General features: G+C 41.7%; 1 protein-coding gene across 4 annotated transcripts; it reads right to left on the bottom strand.

The window, feature by feature from the left end:
• Positions 1 to 3,447: 3,447 nt before the first annotated feature.
• On the bottom strand, positions 3,448 to 24,330 carry dennd10 (DENN domain containing 10). 4 transcript variants are annotated; one of them, XM_041210462.1, is made up of 11 exons: positions 24,312 to 24,330; positions 23,916 to 24,045; positions 22,910 to 23,106; positions 20,225 to 20,304; positions 13,539 to 13,687; positions 10,118 to 10,229; positions 9,635 to 9,735; positions 9,268 to 9,375; positions 7,435 to 7,529; positions 5,210 to 5,424; positions 3,448 to 4,236 (listed from the first exon to the last, which is right to left on the bottom strand). In XM_041210462.1, exons 2-10 carry the CDS (start codon positions 23,953 to 23,955, stop codon positions 5,254 to 5,256), a joined length of 1,053 nt encoding a protein of 350 aa, XP_041066396.1. In that variant the 5' UTR covers positions 23,956 to 24,045; positions 24,312 to 24,330; the 3' UTR covers positions 3,448 to 4,236; positions 5,210 to 5,253. The 4 variants fall into 4 exon arrangements, with proteins under 4 accessions (XP_041066396.1, XP_041066395.1, XP_041066397.1 ...); XM_041210461.1 differs by lacking the exon at positions 24,312 to 24,330 and having other exon boundaries at positions 23,916 to 24,289; XM_041210463.1 differs by lacking the exon at positions 24,312 to 24,330 and having other exon boundaries at positions 23,800 to 24,288.
• Positions 24,331 to 24,336: the final 6 nt, after the last annotated feature.

A 24,336-nucleotide genomic window follows, 5' to 3' on the forward strand; every position in this document is an offset into this window, starting at 1 on the left:
CTCAGAAAACAAAGTGTTGCTTTAAGGAAATTAATTTTTTTAGCTCACATAATAAAAATGCAATTTCACTTGAATTCTTATAAAGACAAATGTAGAAAAGCCGGTACCTATAGATAGAATAACTTAGAGGCATGGAACATTCTATTTCAATAATCTCTCTCACATTTGCTCTCATTTCCCTTTTAAATGTTTTGTCATGACTGAGGTTTCTTCTACTGAGGTCTCTGTATTTACTCTTTGCTCGTAATTCAAGAAAAATTTATGAATTATGATTCTACATGAAAAGCTAAAATAAAATCCTACAAATTGTAATAAAAATCAGCAAAATTCATGCAGATTTTCAAAAAATTTTGGAGATTTCAAAAAATAGCTGGCCAGATGGAAAAGCAGAGCCCATACTTTAGATGTCACATATGCCATTAACACTGCAATGGTTGAGGCACTTGAGTACGATTATATTAATAGTTGTCCAAGTCAATTAAAAGTGTGTAAAAGACATGGAACTATCATGTATACAGCAAACATCAAATCACAATCTGACATTCAATAAAACCATCCAGCTTATGTAAACTGTAGCATTCGCATAGTGATGTATTTTGTACATTTAAACAATGCAGCTCCCTCAAACTGCGCCGTACTACCAGCTGCAAAATTGCATAAATTTTACTGCACAGAAACTGGCCCTTCAGACCGACTGGTTCATTATAGTATTTTTGTTCCACTCGAGCCTCTTCTCACCTCTCTTCATCTAACCCTATCAGCATAAACTCTTTGCTTTCTCCCTCCAAACAACGCATAAAAATATCCTATCACCTTCTCAGAATTGGTGGATTCTGTTTAAAAACTTTTTTTATTATGAAAAAAATATCAACTGTGAAATAACTTAAGGAGTCGTGTTTGAAACTGTTAGAGATTAGATCGTCTACCAGCCTGTTGAATATAGTATCATTTTTTTTAAATTCCAATTTTAATTCCAATTTAACAGATCACAAGCTTTGTGCCAATGTTGGAGGGAGGGAGGCAGGCAAGAAGTTCTGTGTGACTGTTGCACATGTAGTTAAAAAGGGTGAGCCTTTGCTCTGTCCCACATTCTTAGGGTGAGTTCTCTCACACCGCTCCCCACCCCCATCATTAACTGAAACCAGGAGGGGAGGTGTAGCCAAATGGAGCAGGGAACTTGCACTCCCCAATTTGGCTAACCCTATTTTTAAATGGCAAATAGTAGCTGATACAGACAGGATCCTCTTTGAATATGCCTTGAGCTTTGATGATATCATCGGGCCTAATCTGCCATTTTAACCTGAGTTTGGAATCTGCATCAGTGAGGCCACTGTTACCAGGCAAAACCTAATAAGAACAATAGCTAAGGCCAGAAGATACCCAGTAATTTTTTTCTTTAAAAAAAAAGTTTCCTTGTAGGTCAAGAGGAGCAGGGAAACTGGGGGTCATCCTGTCCTGTGCACTGCCTGGTGACGTACTCCTACCACCCAATTTTAACAGTCACACAACCTCCCAACTACCATCCCAAACAGGAGTTAAATTCAAACCTCTTGTTTCCAAAAGAAAGTCAATTATTTGTGACATGAAGATAAAAGCAGCTGAAAGGAAGAGACAAAGTTTCTTGTTAAGGCGTCAGATGAGACGAAGAATAACCCGCCCCCACTAGGCCACCTGTCACTTGTTCCATGTTGTTCTTTCCAGAGTGCTTACCCTTGTCCTGCTATTATCACATTCTGCTTTCTGACCTTAATGCCACCATCAGCATCTCCTTTAGCTGGTACCACTACCATTAACACCCTCTTTGTCCTCTTGTTCATGGCGTCTTTATCAATCTCTCCTTTGCCCCCACCTATCACTGGCCGTCTATCCGGCTTCACCTGCTCCACACCGTGCCCCCCCTTAAACAGTATAAATTTAATCATATTTCTACTTCTCTTTAGCTCTGAAGAAGAGTCAAATGGATGCGAAACATTAACTCTTGTCTTTCTCTCCACAGACGCTATTAGACCTGCTGAGCTTTTCCAGCATTTTCTGTATTTGCGACATGAAATTGCCCCGTTAACGTCAAGCAAACTGTTCCACTTGTCTCACCACAACATTGTAACATCAAAATGCCTTTGAAATCTATTATCTCCTACCAAAATGTAACATTCAAGAATTTAATCCTTTGGTACCGCAGATGTAACTTTCTATTTCAGTGCAGTTATGCGGAGCAGATTCTTATTCTCAGTACCAGTTATAGCTATTACAAACAGCAGAATAACTATGGTATAGTCTCATTAATTAAGCCAAAACTATCACTGTGAAATGTGCCATTATTACAGTGTGCTATTGTGGATGTTTATATCAATTTGCTTTTATAAATCCTTGCAGAACTATCCATTGCCTTTTACAAGTTGATCATAACCCATATATAATTAATTCCTTTGGGAGCATGGGTTTGATAAATATTGAATACTACTGATCAATTTTCAAGGTCTGACAATTAGACTGAACTTTTGCTTTCCATGTTAAATTGTTAGGTGTAAAGTCAGAGTTCATTGTTTTTAATTTAAGAAATAATGGAAGGTTCATTACTCTCATCAAGGATTTCCTCCTTAAAACCTACCTTAATCTTAAAACCTACCTCTTTGACCAAGCTTTTGGTCACCTGCCCTAATATCTCCTTTTGCTTTATAATGTTCTTGTAAAGTGCCTTTGTATATTTTGTTTTAATCAAATTAAACCTTAGAGATAGTATTTCGGTTTAAAAAAAAGAATTGTCAGATAGGGCAATGCACTGGTTGGCACACTGCTCTCCCACCTCTGGGGTCTAAATTTGGGTTTGTCCCAGACAAACATCATGAAAGTCTAGCTCTGTTGGTGTAAGGCCTCTATCTAAGGCCTCCAGTGTCACCCTTGGCTCAGTGGCAGTACTCTTGCCTCTTGTTGTTAAGAGCAAGAACAGTAAATCAGAAGAGAAGTTTGCCATAGACTCAATTTGCATAGAATCTACTTTTATCGTGGACTTGACTTCACCCACTTAAAACCCTGGGAGAATGTTTGGCATAAATACTCTCAAATCCCCAAAACTAGTCAAACAAAACTCCACAATGCTTATCCATTCCCACATCCTCGGTATTCTACAGCATATTTATGCCAAAGTGCTACAAAGCCACAGTGGTAAAGAAATTGTTCCACTGTAGAAGCTGATGGCTTCAAGACAAATAAATAAACTTTATTCAAGTCTGGAGTCCAAACTAGTATCAGTTACAGCGAACATTGTAATGAGCAAGATATCATCGCCAATCTTTCCAAATGATTAAAATCAACTGAAGCTAGAAATTCGGTGTGTGTTTGGTGACTGGTAAAAATGCAACAGAAGCTTGTGTATGGAGCAGAAATGGGCCTTTGTACATTCAGGACTCCAACATCAGAATGAAATGAACAGAACCACACGTGTAATCTCTCCACTGTTTTATTCCAAGGAGAATATAATAATTCATTCACCCCAGAATTCATTACACTTAAAACATCATTATCAGTCTGAGACTGGGAGAGGTGTGTCGCTCGAGTTCATCACAGAATTTATTTTCCTGTCATGAGATTGGGTAGAAAGTTTGCCATGGGAATTCAGTGCATAGAGAGAAAGGTTTTATGCAATATGGTCGGTAAGTAATGAGAAAAAGTGACCAATTAGAAAGAAGAAAAATACAGATCAAGCCAATGAAATTTGTATAAAGGCCATGAAACCATTAGAATGAAAACTGCCTGTATTACAATAGTCAAAATGTTCAATATAAGCATAAAAATTTGTAAGTTTTATTTTTTAATTCTTTCCCAAGATATAAGCATCACTAGCAAGGCTAACACTTATTATAAAAGCAAAATACTGTGGATGCTAAAAATCTGAGATAAAAACAGAAAATGCTGGAAAACCTCAGCAGGTCGGGCAGCATCTGTGGAGAGAGAAACAGAGTTAACGTTTCTTTGAAACCAGCATTTATTATCCTGATTACCCTTGAGGCAAGATGGTAGTGAGCCACCTTCATGAAACACTACAATCCTGGTGTTAAAAGTACCACCAAAGGGCGGTTAAGAAGTTCCAGGAATTCGACAGAGTGATGATGAAGGTCAGCGACACATGTCCAAGTGAGGCTGTTACCTGACTTGGAAGATTACTTGGAGGTAATGGTGTTCTCATGCATTTGCTGCCCTTGTTCTTCTAGGTGGCGGAGATTGTGGTTTCAGAAAGCGCTGTTGGAAAACAGTCGACAGATAAATCAACAGGTATATAGATAGGAAGATGAATCCTGTTAACTGTGATTATACAGTACACAAAACATTGTTCAAAAACAGCAGTCTGAATTTAATGGCCACGGTGATGGGCCCAACGACCTGCTCAAGAGCCAAAGGCAAACCTTCCCCCATCTGCCACCACCAGCCATTCCCAAGAGCCCTGATCGGAATTAATCCCAGTCAGGCACTCACCTGTCTGCCATCAGGGCTCCTGGGGTCTTCAAGACAGATTTCCCATTTAAAAGAGTACCAGCCAATCAGAGACTGTTAGCTCTTCGTTACTAGTGGTGCCACCAAGAGCACGGGGCCTGGGAGGAGCAGCAGCCATGGAGCTACCTCGCCAGAGCCAGTCAGACAGGCCCAAGGGAGAGGGCGTCATCTTGAAGGGTGGGGGGATCTTTCTGTGGTGGTGCACCATGTCGCGGCGGGCACCACCCCCTTCACCCCCCCACCCGCCTCCCCTCACCCCCCCCCCGCCCCCCACACGCCTCCACCCCCCCCCCACCTGCCTCACCTCCCCCACCCTCCCCCCCACTCCCTGCCCCCACCCCCACCACCCCACCACCAACTGCTGGAATAGGGTGTTCCTGTCCTGGGGTGGATGGAACATTAAATTCCACACATCATTTCAGAGAAATAAATTGTTACTAAATCCAAAATATTTTGTGAAATGTTGATTCAAAAAGATATTTAGATTTCCAAATATTTGGACTTGCATATAGAGTCTCTAATTAAAAATTTCATGTGATCCTTTAAATACAAGTGTAAATGCACACTTTCATTTAACTGGTGGGCCAATTGGTAATTCCACTGAACTTGTTTCACTGTGAAGCCAGGAAGTAACATGCTGTGTGCAGCTTGAACTGCAAACTCTTTTCCATTTGCCCAAAGTAGTTGTTAAGCTGAATATTATTTCTCTCTAAGGATTCACCTTGATCCACTATATTAAAGGTAGCACAATGTAAACAGTAACAGTCAGATCTGAAGCATTTGCTCTGCAGCTGCTAGATGATACAAGAAACTCTCGGTTGCTGGTGGGAAACGGCGCTCCTTCAGAATCTCGAGAGTGATTTTGGGTTTGCCCCCATCATCTGGTGCCAGTGAGGCTAAAGTGGCCAAAATTTCTTTTGTTTTCTGTGAAATGTCCTGAAAGGAACAAAGAAAACAGAAGTCAGCACAAAGAGGAATGAGTCTGGAATTTATTATTTTAATCTTACGTTTCAATCTTTACCCTTAGCTCCCTGATGGCTCTGCAAGTAAATCACACGTTTAACCAAGTCATTTAAACCAGGAAGGTTAATCCCGTATAAGTGCTGAAGAAGCTGATCCTAACTGAGACAATGATAGATATGCTACAATTGGCCTCAGTGCCCTGAACTGTGGAAATTGAGCATGGGCTCCTGCTTAGGATCTCATGATCAGCAATCGCACCTGGGAGTGTATGTATGGGTACTTGGGTGAAGAGTTAACATTGGCTGTGATGCCACCGATGCCTTAAAGGCCCAGTAATAAAGACCATTAAAGTTCACGTATGAAGGCCAATGTGGGTGAGGCACAAAGACAAATGGTACCCCGGCATTTAATTCAACACCTTCAGGAGGGGAAGGGAGGAAAGAAATCACAGGCAAGGAATACTGCTGCAACCTGAAACAAACTCATTGGTTTTAACAATGATGCCCATGGTTTGGGTGGAGCAGTGGGTCTGCACATTGCTTTTCCCCCTGCAGGACTGGGATTTGAATCCAGTTTAAAGGATTCAGTGGGATAGGAGTCAAGCAATCTCAACCTAATTCTGTATGCATTTGCAGCCTTCAAGCAGAATTTGTCACTCTCAGAAATCATTAAATAATTCATTGTGATATGGATATTCCAATGGTTCAAGTCAATTAATTCTAATTGAAAAGCTTAGATACTTTTAGGAGGCTCTATTTGGCTCCAGTAGGAAATAACTTAGGAAGAATCCATTCTGGTGTATATTGTGCTTGGAGATTGGCTTTGAGAGGGAAAGAGTCCATAGCAAGTCATTGTAGCATCAGGTTTCAGTGTTTTTGGTTAGATATCCCTGAATCTCACAGGCAGGGTGAGTCTGAAATAATTTGAGAGAGAACGCAGAGAGATAGAGCAGCTCGTCCTGCACCTTAAGCAGAGAAAATTCTGGTCCTGTTGATCAGCATGCAAAACACGGGTCGGAGCTCATGCTTCATGAAGAGTTCATGAAGATTTAAAAGAGACTGGTAGATTTGCCTAGCTTGGCTGGGGGGAAGAAGCCCCAATTTGTCCATCGCCGTGAAACTCAGTTCTGGGGTTAGAAATTACCCAGCCGGGGAAGGGAATAAAGGAGGCAGGTCACTGGGAACTGAGAATAGTTTTGGATGGGTTCCTGAAGAATTAAGTGTCCAATTAAGGGCCAGAGTAAAATACATCCATGGAGGGGGATGTTTTGTCTTTTTAAAAATTAAATGGTGATCTTTTCTGTAGCCTGGAGCCTAAAGTGCCTACTGAATAATGTTTAGACAATGTTGCTTTTAGTTTGTTTATACATGAAGAGTCTTAAAACTTGAAATCTTGCCATGAGATCCTCGAAGTCAGCCACTGGAAATTCAAATATCTTTTAAAAAATTATCAGTGTCTATGGGGATTATAACAAGAGGGTATTAAGCATCACATGTCAAATAGAATTGGTAGGGGCGGCAAGTTTACTTTATAAAACTCTTAGTGACACAGGTAAGTTTTAATGATAACCTGGGAGCCTTCATGATTATGCTTTCTGTTGGCAGATTTATTGAATTCATCACAACGCAGCAACAACTTGACTTCTTGGAATTTGAAATTGACCTTCAGATTGCTAGTCCAATACTATAACCATTTACTCAACACCACTTTTGTAAGTTCTTTTCTCCTTATCACCCCTGAAAATTTGTTGAGATTGGGAACTCAAGGGTTTTTTTCCATCATTGTCTAATGTAACCACAAAAAAGGGTATGGGTATCAAGCAAGGTTTGTGAATCGAAGCAAAGTAAAACTCTTGGGTAGGTAATTCTGGCTAAAGAGCTTAAAATATAAAATAAGGCTGAATCAGCTAACTACTAGTAAATGGAACAGCCACTATGTACTCTCCAAAGTTCTGCAGACAAAGACGTAATAGCAAATAATTACCTTAATCACTTGACCATCCGATTTTTCTGGGTCACTGGCTGACTGGCAAATGAGTTGTCCAATGTCCTTGTGCAGTTTACCCATTGTCATTGTTTCTATGGGAGAGAGAGTTAAACAGTTCCACATATGTCATCAGATAGTAATAATAAAACCAGTAATAATTTCATTCTATGCTAGCAGACCTCCCTGATGGGTTGTACAAGATGAGTCAGATAACTTATAACAACTGGTTGTTGCCAACAAAATGTGACAGGACAACGTTGCAAGATGGCACAAGAAGAGAATGCTATACATAATTTTTTTTAATACATTGCTTAGAAATAGGTATAATCCTAATTCTCTGAACATCGTCACATATTGATGGCATTGGGCACAAAGCTGCTGCAAATATTACATGGACCCAAAACTGAACAATATCCTGTTAACCATAATGAGATTATACTAATACCCTACAGAAAACAAAATCACACTTAAACCAATGCTTTAATGATATATCAGTATGCTCCTTATATCTTAATCAATAACCTCAAATTGTTCCAAACACTACCAGTACCAGTGACAGATCTGTAACTAGCAAAACTTCTGCTGTCTAATCAGATGCCGCCAGCTCTCCAATACCGCAGTGCCACTGGGAACGGTGGCCACTGCCGGCACAGTACCCAGGGCTGCAACTTGAAATTGAATATAGTGTCTGCACTAAGATTTCATGCAGCAGTAGAATTCTAGCACTGGATTATATGCCCACTGGCCCGTGGGTTGGCATTGGATTATATGCCCACTGGCTAGTGGGTTTGATGGTGGGCGGGTATATAAAATACAGCAGGTAGAGTGCCCGCCACCTACCTTGCGGAGGCGAGCTGTGCTAGATCCAGCCCAGCAGGTGAATCAGGGGTCTCCAAGGTGACACATTGGAAGGCCTCAGTGAGGGGGATGGGGGCCAGCGTTTGAAAGGCCATAGGAGAATCTAGTGGGGTTAAACCTTGGGGAGGGCCCTCTCATGAGGCCAGAGGGGCCTTTAAAGTGGAACCCTCCTCATGCACACGTAGGGAAACCTGCAGGGCTGGGCGCTTGGCGTGGGCCTCTCCCACTGATTGCTCACTTAAGGACCTCAACTGGCTCACAGGTGAGTGGGCTGCCTGACACCATTCCCTCCCCCCAACCGCTTGTAAAATTGTGGTAGGGGTAGGGGTGGTCAGGTAGGTGGCAGACACTCCACCTGCTGTATTTTATATACCCGCCCTCCATCAAACCCACTGGCCAGTGGGCATTTAATCCAGTGCTAACCCACTGGCCAGTGGGCATATAATCCAGTGCCAGAATTCTACTGCTGCATGAAATCTTAGTGCAGACACTATATTCAATTTCAAGTTGCATTTATATAGAGCCTTTAAAGTAACAAACATCTCAAAGTAATTGACAGGAGTGCTATTAAACAAAGTAGGCAGATATGAGGGCAGGTGACCAAAAGCTTTGTCAAAGAGACAGGTTTTATGGGACATCTTAAAGGAGGAGAGAGAGCTAGACAGGCAGAGAGATTTAATGAGGGAATTCCAAGAGGTCAGGGCCTCCTAGTCGGATAAAGTCATGGCCACAAAGGGTGGAGCGATGACACTGGAGAATGAACAGGAGGCCAAATCGGAGAAGCACAGAGATTGTGCAGCATTACAGGGTTAGAGAGATAGGGAGAGATGAGGCTATGATGGGATTTGATCATTTTAAAATTGAGGAATTGCTTAACTGAAAGCCAAAGTAGGTGAGCCAGCACAGGGATGATAGATCAACGGAGCTTCAGTGAAACAAGAAATGCAGTGAACACTAAAACACCAGTGGTACCTTTAGCATGTGGTGCAACAACAATCTCGCTTTCCACCAGGTTCACAAACACATCATAGACGTCTAGGCGGTCAGTCACCTTTAAATCTGTGAACCCAGCTACATAACCTGCAGGTGAAGTAAAAACAAATGTCAGAACTGTTATCAAAGGCTGTAGATATTAACCCTCTATTATAGGGGAAAATACATAGGTGTTTGCTGCCAGAAGGATGGACATCTGGAAATTCATAAGCACTTTACAGATCCCAGAATTAGACAAATTTTTAGATTTTCCTATCAAGTTACTGCAGTGTAATTAGATATTGCAGGATTAGCACAATAAAAGTTATTTTATATGTAGATTTGAAAAACAAAAAGATCTTCCTACCAGTGCAAGTCTTCAAAGCCTCGAGTTCATCTTGATTTAAATGCACATAAGGGTGAAGTATTGACCAATCCTGCCTATGCCAAATTAGTGTAGGCAAAGTCCTGGAAAACAAAGTTAGAAAGTAAAATGAATATCTGTCACACTACTTTGTCACCATACTTTGAAGTGTCAAACTCTTTTTTTAAAAATGAAGAACTAAACCAGTTTTGCCTCTGACTTTCCTGGCCTATCTCCAAGGGCAAGAGTCAGGGATCTACAAGCAAATGTCAATTTCCCAGTTATCAGTTTCCAGACGATGACCTCTATTAACATCATTTCTCCACCTGGTGCACCTCAGCATTTTCCAAAAAAATCGCAGGCAAAGGGTCCAGTGATAAATGACGTAAAGATTGTGTCAAAGCGTTGTGGCAACCAAAAGAGGAATTTTAGGAGGCGTGGCATATCAATGCAAAAACTGTGAATAACTATGAGTGTTGCTTTTACCTGGTAAACTCCTGCAATGCTTCTATGCGAGGGTGGTAGACCACAATCCTCTTCTTTACCATTAGTGCTGTGTACAGAATAATGGTTTCCATTCCAAACTGATTTACTACATCTGGAAAAAAAATGCATTTCACTGGAAACAAAAACTTCCCCACGCATTTCACAACATCGCCAGAAGAGAGCTTGTTTTATACTGAACACCGAAAGCGCAAAATAAGGCTATCCTGGAGAGCCGAAGAATCCTAGCTCTCTTGAAAGGAACCATTTGGTACCACTTTGATCCCAGATTTGATTTCCAGTCAGTGTTGAGTTATCCGGTTTCAGTAGAGACGTAAGCTGAGGATTCAGCATTTCTGGGCATAGGAGAAGGGGAAACACCAATCATGGTGCCAAGTCCCGACTGCTGTCCATTTTCCCTTGCTGGAATATTTGTATACATGGATGCATGTTGCGAACAGGACTGAGCTCACCTGCGAAGCTCTCCACAGTGGAATAGTCCACCCACACTCAATATCTAAGCTGCTATATCAAGAATGAATCAAGAATATCAATTAAAAAAGAAATTCATGGGATGCGTGCAGCGGTGGCTAGGCCAGTATTTATTGCCTAATTGTCCTTGAGAAGGTGGTGGTGAATCACCTTGAATACAATTGAGTGGCCTTTTCAGAGGGCAGTTAAGAGTCAACCATATCACTGTATTTGGAGTCACATATAGCTCAGAGCGGGTAAGAACATTAGATGTATTTCCTTAAGGAAATTAGTGAACCAGATGGTTTTTTTTTAAAATATTGGTCACCATGACTAATAGTTCTTTTTTAAATGTCCAAATTTATTTAATTAACTGAATTAAATTCCATAGTTACCATGGTGGTCTTTGAATTCACATCTCTAATGACTGGTTCAGTAACATAACCATTATGCTACTGTACCCCTGGGTGGATGTGGGTTTTGTGAGATATCAGAGAACAGCTGGTGGCTATCTACTTTCAAGAAAGGCTGCATGTAAAATGAAAATAAGAATAGTTACTTAACTATGGAAAACGGATCATCATATATAAAATAGTTAAGCTAAAATAAAGGCAGTTCAAATATAAACAAGTCCAATAATAAGATATAAGAGTATGAATAAGTTTGAAGTAAATGTTCCTATTATTGTGGTTAATTATAAATTACTATATCAATAGTTTTAAAGATCTGCTTGGCAGAAAGTGACACAATACTGTATCTAAATTTCAGTTTCCAAACAGATCAGACATTGCTACATCTAGGTGACCATATTTGCTCAGAGATAAATGTATTCACATACACTCTACATTGCTTCTTGCACAAGAACAAGTGGATAAAACGAACAAACTATTTCCTAACCAACTGTTGCACTATCTTCAATCCTTCAGAAACAGCTGAAGGCACTGGATACTGCAAAGGCTATCGGCCCTGATAATATTCCAGCAATAGAACCGAAGACTTCTGCTCCAGAACTTGCCGCGCCCCTAGCCAAGCTGTTCCAGTACAGTTACAACACTGGCATTTACCCGGCTATTTGGAAAAGTGCCCAGGTATGTTCTGTACACAAAAAGCAGGACAAATCCAACCCAATCAATTACCGCCCCATCAGTCTATTCTCAATCATCAGTAAAGTAATGGTAGGGGTCATCAACAGTGATATCAAGCGGCACTTGCTTAGCAATAACCTGCTCACTGACGCCCAGTTTGGGCTCCGCCAGGGCCACTCAGCTCCTGACCTCATTACAGCCTTGATTCAAACATGGACAAAAGAGCTGAACTCCCGAGGTGAGGTGAGAGTGACTGCCCTTGACATCAAGGCAACATTTGACCGAGTGTGGCATCAAGGAGCCCTAGCAAAACTGGAGTCAATGAGAATCAGAGGGAAAACTCTCCACTGCTTAGGGTGATACCCAGCACAAAGGAAGATAGTTGTGGTTGTTGGAGGTCAGTTATCTCAGCTCCAGGACATCACTGCAGGAGTTCCTCAGGGTAGTATCCTCAGCTTAACCATCTTCAGCTGCTTCATCAATTACCTTCCTTCCATCATAAGGTCAGAAGTGGGGATGTTCGCTGATGATTGCACAATATTCAGCACCATTCGTGACTCCTCAGATACTGAAGCTGTCCATGTCCAAGTGCAGCAAGACCTGGACAATATCCAGGCTTGGGCTGACAAGTGGCAAGTAACATTCACACCACACAAGTGTCAGGCAATGACCATCTCCAACAAGAGAGAATCCAATCATCGCCCCTCGATGTTCAATGGCATTACCATCACTGAATAGCAGATAAATGGGAATATCACCACCTGGAAGTTCCCTCCAAGTCACTCACCATCCTGACTTGGAAATATATCACCATTCCTTCACTGTCTCTGGGTCAAAATCCTGGAACTCCCTTCCTAACAGCACTGTGGGTTTACCTACACCACATGAGCTGCAGTGGTTCAAGAAGGTAGCTCATCCCCACCTTCTCAAGGACAACTAGGGATGGGCAATAAACGCTGATCCAGCCAGCGAAGCCCACATCCCATGAATGAATTTTTTTTAAAAATCCTCCACTGTTAACATTCAGGGGGTTACCATTGACCAGAAACTGAACTGGACTAGCCATATAAATACTGTGGCTACAAGCGCAGGTCAGAGGCTAGGAGTATTGCAATGAGTAACCCACATTCTGACTCCCCAAAGCCTGTCCACCATCTGCAAGGCATAAGTCAGGAGTGTGATGGAATACTTCCCACTCGCCTGGATGAGTGCAGCTTTCAGGACACTCAAGAAGCTTGACACCATCCCGGACAAAGCAGCCACTTGATTGGCACCACATCCACATTCACTCCCTCTACCACTGATGCACAGTAGCAGCAGTGTGTACCATCTACAAGATGTACTGCAGGAATTCACCAAGACTCCTTAGACAGCACCTTTCAAACCCACGACCACTACCATCTAGAAGGACAATGGCAACTAATAGATGGGAACACCTCCACCTGAAAGTTCCCATCCAAGTCACTCAACATCTTGACTTGGAACTATATCTCCATTCCTTTAGTGTCACTGGGTCAAAATCCTGGAACTCCCTCCCTTACAACACTGGATGTACCTACACCACATGGTCTGCAGCAGTTCAAGAAGGCAGCTCACCACCACCTTCTCAAGGGCAATTAGGGATGGGCAATAAATGCAGGCCCAGCCAGCGAAGCCCACATTCCGTGAGTGAATAAAAAAAAAAATCTTGCCCTTAGCTCCTGCAGTTTTCTAGGACAACACACCATGCTACATGTCATCACCCAAAAAAGAGGGCAGAAAAGCTCAGAGAACAGCATCACTGGGGCCGGATTGGGCCTCAACTTGAATGCTAGAAGCTGAATCCTATGTTTATGCCATATCATAAAGCATAACATTTTTGCATTTACCTTTAATGGATCCAGCAAGATATGCCTTTCTTGCATCATAATCCTTCAGGAGAAATGACCCATTCTCTTCACTTTGACAGATGCCATTGGTAAGAACAGAAATATAGCCTTCCATCATCCTGGCTGGACTACCATATTTCATGTACATCCTTCAGAAAAATTAAAATGATGAGATTGAATAAATAAATTCATAAACTTTTTTATGAGAAGAAATATGTTTGTTTTTAATGACTGGAACAGTACAGAAATACACTAATTGCTCTCATACGCAAAGGTTTCTTTTTCAGGTGAGAACCAGGAACTTGAAGGTTAATCTTTCTAAATTGCAAGAGCCAGTTAATTTTCAGGTTCAAATTTCTGACTCTGAAATTGTGCTTCCTCTATACCAAATGCTGCTGGGTCAAAATCCTGGAACTTCCTCCCCAGCTGTTGGTGTACCTGCATCACAAGGACTTTACTTGTTCAAGAAGGTGGTTCATCACCACCTTCTAAAGGGCAATTGGGGATGGGTAATAAATGCTGGTCTTGCTGTTGATGCCCACATCCCATGAATGAATAAAAAAAAACCCACCACAAACAAATGCGTTTCAAGCCCAATATGTATTTCAAGCCCAATCAATCACGTATTATCTATGCAACCAGCCAGGTATTAAATACATAATTAAGAAATGCAATATCATTAGGTTACACAATATGATGCAATGTACAGAGAACAGAACAATTGACTGTTTGGCAAAAGCCATAATAAACAGCATCATAGGGTCAATCGGTGTAGAGCAGCACTATGCCTAAGCATAGTGGCCAATCTCTATCAATTAGCCCATAACAGACTCAGGCTTGAGGTTAGGAAAAACCCCAGTGGTGGAACGTGTTGGGAACCATAGGTCCAAAGTCATCCGTTCCTCCCAAGCATGTTACGTTCACTATATTTCACCATGGGATGTGGGCATCAACAGCAAGACCAGCATTTATTACCCATCCCCAATTGTCTCAAAATAGTCATATGTTGTAACCTAAAATATAATTTTCTTAAAGAAATCTATCCAGTTTGTATTTGAATGAATCATTACTATCTGCTTCCGCTGTCTCCCTAGGAAGCCTGTTATATAAATGCACCACTTGCTCAGTCCTGATATTTATGGGATGCAGGAAGAGTGTGAATGAAGCTGAAAACAGCTGAAGAATTCGGTCAGGCCAGGAAGTCCTGCTGATTCGGCCTCATTTGGATCTTGCAGGTCTGCTTCCCATGTGGCAGCTCAGAAAATACAAAGCTTGGTTGGAAGGTAGAAAGGTACACTAGCAACAGGAAATCATTCTTGGGGACAGTCCCTGGAATTTGAAGGGGGTGGGAGGGGTTGGCAATTAAGAGAGGGCAGGAAGGTCCAATGTGCAATCAAGAGGGGTAGAGGCTACAATAGGGAGAGCTGGTGGGGAGGCTAGAGGCTGAGGCTGAGTGGGGGATGGGGGAGAGTGAAGGCTTCCTTGAGGGGACTAAGAGAAGCATTCCTGTGCTTCCTGGCCCACAAGGGGCTGAATTAGATAGTCAGAGCAATGCTCTGTCCACTGGACAGAAAACCAGGAGCAACCCTGCTGCAGCCATTACTGGAAGCCCATTTTCACAATTCTCTGGTCATCAGGCTGTAAACTGTCTGGCATTGAGGCTTTCATCCTTTTAGGGGTGAAGATTCCCCCACCCTCCTCCACTCCAAGAGCTGCCAGCCAATAAGAGGGTCAGCAGCTCTTCAGTCCCAGTGGAGCCACCAAGAGTGACTGCAGCCAGTCCCAAACAGTGAAGATGGAGGAGGCCCTGGAATGAAGAAAGGTACGTGGGGCTTGCTGGAGCAATTCAGGCAGGCTGTCACAAGGCAGGGGTGTTGTTGTGAAGGGCAGTTGGAAATCTTTCGGTGGCTCTTTTCTCCACGGGCCACTGGGTACCTGACCAAGAGGCTCCACCTGAGCCCATAAGGAGTCTACCAGCTTTTACTGAAGGGCCTCCCCATGTGGCATAGGGCTCCCTTCCACTTAAGGACCTGAACTGAGGGCCACTGGGTGGGAAGGCTGTCCTCAACCATCCTTGCCCATGACATAATCGGAGAGAGTCCTGAACGCAATGGAATTCCACCCCCTGCCTTCCCCTCCACATCACCACCCCCACCCCCAGCTTGTTCCTGAGGGTAAAATTAAATTCCACACAGGGAGTGCTGAGGGAGCCATTTACCTTTGGAAGCCTGCAACTCATGCCTCTGTTTCACTGTTGAGTTTTACAACACCTGGTAAGCTTGTGGACCAGCAGTTCAAATTTCAAGTTGAGCTCCCAAGTGCATTTGAGGAGCCTGATAAACACATTAATAAACATAAATAGAATTACCCGGAAAAACTCAGCAGGTCTGGCAGCATCGGCGGAGAAGAAAAGAGTTGACGTTTCGAGTCCTCATGACCCTTCAACAGAACTGAGTGAATATTAGGAGAGGGGTGAAATATAAGCTGGTTTAAGGTGGGGGGGGACGGAGAATTGGGGGGAGGGGGTGTGGTTTTAGGAACAAGCAAGCAGTGATAGGAGCAGATAATCAAAAGATGTCACAGACAGAAGAACAAAGAGGTGTTGAAGTTGGTGATATTATCTAAACGAATGTGCTAATTAAGAATGGATGGTAGGACACTCAAGGTATAGCTTTAGTGGGGGGTGGGGTGGAAAGGCTAACAGGGCATAAATGATATAGATTTAAAAATAATGGAAATAGGTGGGAAAAGAAAAATCTATATAAATTATTGGAAAAAAACAAAAGGGAAGGAGAAGAAACAGAAAGGGGGTGGGGATGGAGAAGGGAGTTCAAGACCTAAAGTTGTTGAATTCAATATTCAGTCCAGAAGGCTGTAAAGTGCCTAGTCGGAAGATGAGGTGCTGTTCCTCCAGTTTGCGTTGGGGTTCACTGGAACAATGCAGCAAGCCAAGGACAGACATGTGGGCAAGAGAGCAGGGTGGAGTGTTAAAATGGCAAGCGACAGGGAGGTCTGGGTCATTCTTGCGGACAGACCGCAGGTGTTCTGCAAAGCAGTCGCCCAGTTTACGTTTGGTCTCTCCAATGTAGAGCAGACCGCATTGGGAGCAACGAATGCAGTAGACTAAGTTAGGGGAAATGCAAGTGAAATGTTGCTTCACTTGAAAGGAGTGTTTGGCCCTTGGACGGTGAGGAGAGAGGAAATGAAGGGGCAGATGTTGCATCTTTTGCGTGGGCATGGGGTGGTGCCATAGGAGGGGGTTGAGGAGTAGAGGGTGATGGAGGAGTGGACCAGGGTGTCCCGGAGGGAAAAATGTTTTAAATCTATATCTTTTATGCTCTGTTGGTCTTTCCACCCCACCCCCACTAGAGCTGTACCTTGAGTGTCCTGCCATCCATTCTTAATTAGCACATTTGTTTAGATAATATCACCAACTTTAACACCTCTTTGTTCTTTGTCTGTGACATCTTTTGATTATCTGCTCTTATCACTGCTTGCTTGTCCCTAAACCCACAACCTCCCCCCGACCCTTCTCTCCCCCCACCCCTTCTCTCCCCCCACCCCCACCCCACCTTAAATTTCACCCCTCTCCTAATATTCACTGAGTTCTGTCGAAGGGTCATGAGGACTCGAAACGTCAACTCTTTTCTTCTCCGCCGATGCTGCCAGACCTGCTGAGTTTTTCCAGGTAATTCTGTTTTTGTTTTGGATTTCCAGCATCCGCAGTTTTTTGTTTTTGACATTAATAAACATCATGCCTCTCCCGAGAAGAAGCACCGATATCTGTCACGATAAAATTGGTGGTGGGTGCATGCGCAGCATGTTGTGGTAAAGTTATGTGCATTTCACTATGTAACCATCCCCCCCCCCATACACTTGATCCTCTCCCACTCATTGGGGTGGGGAGGATGTTTGTTAATATCAAGGACAATGTTTCTGCTGCTTATCTTTCAATGTACCCCCTTTCAAGCACAAGATTGTCCTGCCTAACACTTATCCATACATACATGTGAAATGGGAGCAGGAGTAGGCCATTCAGCCCCTCAAGCTTTCTCCAACATTCAATAAGATGATGGCTGTTCTGACTGTGGCCTCAAATCCACATTCTGCCTAACCCCGATAAGCTTTGACTCCCTTGTTAGTCAAGAATCTATCTATCTCTGTCTTAAAAATATTCAATGACGCTGCCTTGAGTGAACCTTCTCTGAACTGCTTCTAAGGAATTTATATCTTTTCTTAAATAAGGAGGACAAAACTGTATACAGTACTCCAGTTGTGGTCTCAACAATGTCCCATCCAACTGTAGCAAAACATCCCCACTTTTATAGCCCAATCCCCTTGCAATAAACAATAACATTCCATTTGCCTTCCTAATCACTTGCTGCACCCGCATACTAACTTTTCCTGATTCATATTCCAGGATGCCCAGGTCCTTCTGTACCTCAGAGTTCTGCAATCTCTCTCCATTTAAATAATATGCTGCTTTTCTATTCTTCCTGTCAAAGTGGACAAGTTCATTTTTGCCACATTATACTCCATCTGCCAAATTTATGCCCACTCACTTAACCTATATATGTCCTTTTGCACACTCCTTTTGTCTTCTTCACAACTTACCTTCCTACCTGTCTTATGTCATAAGCAAATTTAGCAACCATACATTCAGTCCCTTCATCCAAGTCATTGATGTAAATTGTAAATAGTTGAGGCCCCAGCACTGACCCCTGTGGTGCTCTGGTCACATCTTGCCAACCTGAAAAAGACTCATTTATCCCTAATCTCTGCTTCCTGTTAGCTAACCAATCCTCTATCCATGCTAATATGTAACTCCTTACACCACGAGCTCTTATTTTGTGCGATCACGCCTTTGATGTGGCACCTTGTCAAAAGCCTTCTGAAATCTAAGCACAGTATTTCCACAGGTTCCCCTTTATCCATGTTGCTTGTTATTTCCTCAAAGAACTCCAATAAATTAGTCAAATATGACTTCCCTTTCACAAAGCTATGTTGACTCTGCTTGATTGCACTGAGATTTTCCAAGTGCCCTGCATTACCTCCTTAGTAGTTGATTCCAGCAATTTCCTTATGACAGATGTTAAGCTAACTAGCCAATAGCTTCCTGCTTTCTGTCTCCTTCCTTTCTTGAATAAAGGTGTCATATTCACTATTTTCCAATCTATTTTCTCAGCAGCCACTTATTTTAAGGTCCTAGGATGAAATCTATCAGGACCTGGGGACTTGTCAGCTTTTAGTTCTATTAACGTTCTCTGTACCCTTTCCCTGATGATTGTAACTGTTTTAAGATCCTCCCTCCCTATCACCTCCCGATTCACAATTATTTCTGGGGTGTTATTTGTCTTCCCTACAGTGAAGACAGATGAAAAATATTTCTTCAATTCATTTGCCATTTCCTTGTTTTCCATTATTAATTCCCCATTCTCACTCTCTACAGGACCAACACTCACTTTATTTACTCTTTTCCTTTTTAAATATTTATAGAAACTCCTACTACCTGTTTTTATATCTCTAGCTAGCTTTCTCTCATACACTAATTTCTCCCTCCTTATTAATCCTTTAGTCATTCTTTGCTGCTTTTTATATTCTCTCTAACCTTCTGACCAGTCACTCATCTTTGCTGAATTATTACGCTTCTTCTTTTAAATTGATACTATCTTTAATAAAAACAGAAAATGCAGTAAAAACTCAGCAAGTCTGGCAGCATCTGTGGTGAGAAAAACAGAGTTAATGTTTTGAGTGCATATGACTCAGTGATGCTGCCAGACCTGCTGAGTTTTTCCAGCATTTTCTGTTTTTATTTCAGATTTCCTGCGTCTGCAGTATTTTGCTTTTATGATGCTATCTTTAACTTCTTTAGTTAGCCATGGATGGTGTGTCCTTCCCTTAGAATCTTTCTTTCTCACTGGAATGTATATCTTCTGAGTATTCTGAAATATCTCCTTAAATGTCTGCCACTGTATCTCTACTAACCTATCCCTTAACCAAATTTCCTAGCTCACGTAAGCCAGCTCTGTTTTCATGCCCTCATAATTGCCCTTATTTAGGTTTGAAACAGTAATCTTGGATCCACTCCTCTCTCCCTCAAACTGAATGTGAAATTCAATCATATTAAGATCATTGCTCCCTAGGGACGTCTTCACTATGGGGTCATTAATTAATCCTAACTCAATGCACATTACCAGATTTAATCTAGTCTGCCCTCTGGTTGGTGCTAAAACATGCTGCTCTAAGAAACTGTCCTGGAAACACTCTAACCTTTAGCTAATATCACAAAAACAGATGCTTTTGATCATTATCTTTTTGTTATTATTAGGACTGTGTAAGTTGACTGCCAGGCTTCCTACGTTACAACAGTGAGACACTTAAGAAAATAGTTAATTAGCTGTAACACCTTTTGGGATATCCTGAGGTCATGAAAGGTGCTACATAAATGAAAATTCTCTTTCTCTCTCACTATGCAGTGAACTATCAACCAAACCACCCAAGGAAGCTGCTTAAATATAAGCTCTTTCTTTGCATATAAAGTGATAACTTGTGATTATTTTTAGCCATGAGCCCGAGTATATGAACTGTACCCAGCAAAGTAGGACATTGTTACATGTGCAATCCTCATACAGATCCATAATGACAGTGATATAAGGTGCAACATTATGTCAAAACTTGTAACTCACCTACATAACACTCTTCCAAATGATGCATATTTCTCTGGGTTAAAGTCTCTGGCAGTTAGAACTAAAGAAAAATGGGTCACCTATGGTAAGAATGAAAAAAAGATATATTTCATGTGCATCATTGTTACACTTACACATTTATTTCAATTATTACGTTCTGTACAAAATAGGAAATAGAGTTTAAATATGAAAGCTAATATGGCTATGACATAATAAAGATCTCCATATTGTCATGACCACAGATCCTATCCCTGAATTACTTATGGACACATTGAACTTTGAAGTTAGACATGTGTTTTTAAAAAAAGGACATACAAGCAAAAGCTAGCTGAGACTGTAAGGTTGGAAAATTCCTATATGGATTACTTGACCAACTAGTTCAGAAAGAATGGAATGTTGGACCTAAAAGGCGTGACATGGCCTACTTCAGACAGAGGCACTTCAAAGGAAAAGATACAATGCAAACTGAACTGTTATTTCCCATGGTTGCAGAGATATGGAAAAATGATTACCACCTCAGCCGAAACCACCTACTGCTGAGTTATATCCCAGACTATGAACATGAACTGGGCAAAAGACATTTGTTTTTCCATTCCAGGGATACACAAGGAAAGGGGTTTTAAAAAAGCCAACTGCAACCCTAGTTCTGTGCGCTAGTCTGCCGTTCTGTTCTGGTGAGTGTGCACTGTGAAGGTCACAGCTGAAGAAAACCAACTGGGGATACCTCAGCTTGCAGGTAAACAAGTCTATTCTCTCTGATTTTTGGGAGCAAGGATTAAGTCAGCAAAGCTACAATCAAAAAGGAAACAGGACAACTCCTTTCAGCTAACCTGCAGAACCACGAATCTCCAAAACAACTGCTCAACTGCCAAAGTCAGGGCTACTGGAATCACCCCAATTTAACGGCCGCAATATTTCACCATCTGCTCCTCACGGACAAGCCAAAGGATTGATTTGTATATCTTTTTAACTTTTATTTTTGGACTCAATTTCTTATTTCTAATCTGCATGTGTGTTGCATTTTTATTATTTTTTTCTTGCATGTTCATAACAAATAAACTCACTCTTTCTTTGACTTAAGAAAAAGTGGTTAAGTTGGCTCCTTTTAAAACAGAAATACATTTGGACTGGGAAAAGGTATTCGCAAGGGAAGGATTCTTTTTAAATTAACCTTGTTGCAACCAACCGAGGGGGGTTGAATAAAGAAGGAAAGCCAGCTCATCCCTCCTCATCCAGGAGCATTAGAATTTGGGGCAGCTCCTCTAGGATCATAACAAATTTGGGGACCTTGCCTAGGAACCAGTTGTAACAATATTCACTGACGTATTACATAGAATTTACAACAGTGCACAGAAACAGACCATTCAACTGAATATGTCTATGCTGTATTCATCAAAAATATCTACAACTAAGTGGGGATGTTCATCCTATTGACAGAATTCCCTTAGTCAGCCTCTGAACAGAAGGATCAAGTAATATTTCCATTCTCCAAATCTTCATCAAAGCCTCTCAGAATTAAAGTTGCTCTGTTCAAATTAAAAATATTAACCATGCAGCTTTTTTCATAAGTCACCAGCATTTGTGCATGAACAAATGGAAAACTGAGCTCCTTATAGCAATGTCATCTACCATATGTATTTTTCCTGAGACACTGTATGTTATCTATCATGAAGACTGCCTGTGTCTACATCTGCAACATCACCAGCATCCATCATATTCAGCCCAACTATCACTGTAAGCCTTATTCACGTATTTGCCACCTTCCTGTTCGACTTCTCCAAGGCTCTGCAACCAGCTCCTGAACTCTACACTTTATCAACTCCAACTCGGTCAAAACTGAGCTGGCACTAACTCTACTTACCTTGTGAACCTCCTCTATGTGCGTTCAATTTGACTGTTTTCATGTTCTTTAGAAAGAGTTTGAACACAGTCAATTCTTGAACTTTGTTTCTTTGAGCAGCAAGCATACACTAATAATTTACCAGACATCACTGTTATAGGAATGACTCATCCTTCTGTAACACAACACAGCCTTCAGAAGCAACTTAGCAAGGACATAATTGTTGGTGTTCCTCGGAGTGTCTTATTCATATACTTTCCAAAAATGTACTATTAAGAAATGAAAAGTTGCTCCTTATATGTGAATGTACGCATTTCACCTTCTCTCCTCTAAAGTTACTTTGGGAAAATTAAATGAGTTATGAATGATCAATTCTCAACTTTGCTGAAAAATGGCCTCTTTCTCAGAGTTATTAAGTCAAAAAGGATTTTGTTTTTCTCTACACTTCCGATCCCCAAATCAAAACTATACTGGTACCAAGGAGGAAGATTTCCTCCGTGTACTGCATGTAAAAAAATTTAAACAGGGTTTACAGTTGATTACACATTGTGCACCAAAGAGGTTTCTGCTCTCCCTAAGTTGTTGAGTAGACAACCTATTCTGCAGTCTCCAGTAATTCCATTCTTCAACCAGCTTCTAGTATGGTGTGGTTTAGCTAAATCTCCAAAATTCCCTCCCTCTCTCCTGCAGAGAGCTCTACCTTTTATGTATTCAATGTGCCCCTAAGTGGCAACAATAGTGTCCTGAGCAGGTCAGTTTGCAATTGGCCCACGGAGACTAATACTGAGAAGGGGTAAAAGAAAGTTTCTCCTCAGATTAAAACATATCTATAAAGTGTTAAGTACCTTTGACAATGTAGTGGGATCCTGGACTTGTGTGGTTGTGATATAATACCAGGTTCTTCTGAACTGGCCAAAGACAAAGGTGTGAAGGACATCATTTTCATCAGAAAGACAGCATTTCCTTAAAAGTAGTACTCGGAGCTCTGCTGTGACAGTTGGATAGCACCACACCCACAGTGCATCGCCATTTGTGTCTTTTTCTGAGAAAGAAGGACATTCATTGTGAGTGGACGAAAGAACAGGGTTGAAGTTATAAAGATGTATTTAACACAGGCTCTATTGGGAAATTCGCCTTTAAAGCAGCAACTCCCCCTTTCCCATTGGTATGCGTTTAGAAATCAATGTGTTGCTAAGAATTATAATGGCATCACTACTTAAATTAATCTGCCTTTTACAACTGGCTCTGTAACTCTTGTTATTTATCATCTCTGATATCCTTGACTATAAAGTGTCCACAAAATCTGAACATACACACACAGAGCGGCGATGCTAAATGAATCATGCAGAGCTGTACAGTTCCTGCGGTGGGTGAGACGAGACATCATCAAATCAACCGAAGGGAATGAAGGAGTGCTCCGAGTGAATCTGACTCTGACAATGCCGCATTTTCTCTGCGGGACAGTTCTTTCTATGAAGCTATCTGACCAGGCCTTCAGCCCTCGGCATAAACCTGCATCATGTGACCGAATAGGAAACACGGAAATCCCGTCTCTAACATATATGTTTGCAACGGATCAACCACTTCGATGTAGGAACCAAAACGCGTACTGAGCACATATGCAAATATTATTTATATCTGAACAATAAAGTCCACTGGATTTAATCTGCATTACGGGATCTGCTCGGAGCTTGTGCACACACAGGGCAGATGAGACACGGGCCAAAATGCAAACCTTTGTATAGACCTAAAATATCGGACAAGCGTCTCCCATTCAGCACAGCGTTAGTACACAGCAAGAGTCAGGGTAACATATTGTCCAACGCAGGCTCCGTGTCTGCGGACCCTTACCGACCAGCCCCACACTCAGCATCAGAGGCGTCTCAGCCATGGTCTGCCCAACTTGCCAGCCACTCAGTAAATCAATGGGGAGAACACTCCCTCTGAAATAAATCTGCAGCAGGAGTTGGTCAAGAAATCACTGTGGGTGAAAATGAAACTGTTACTGTACGTTGCTTATTTGTAACCATCACTGTGCTGCCGCTGATACAATGCAACCAGTAGTAATGTATAACTAGTATAATACAACCACTGTTAATGTTCATCATTTTTACAATTACAGATTTTGTCACTGTAATTTATCGCTACTGTCATTGATTGTAAATCTTACTGCAACCGTTACTCTTTAAGTGTTGTATTTCAGAAGCAGCAATCCTCGGCCTAAAATGTAAAAAAGTATTTCCTCACTGTTATCTTTCAGGAACTCGAGTGT

This window comes from Carcharodon carcharias, chromosome 17, assembly GCF_017639515.1.
Source record: "Carcharodon carcharias isolate sCarCar2 chromosome 17, sCarCar2.pri, whole genome shotgun sequence".
NCBI classification, from domain to species: domain Eukaryota; kingdom Metazoa; phylum Chordata; class Chondrichthyes; order Lamniformes; family Lamnidae; genus Carcharodon; species Carcharodon carcharias.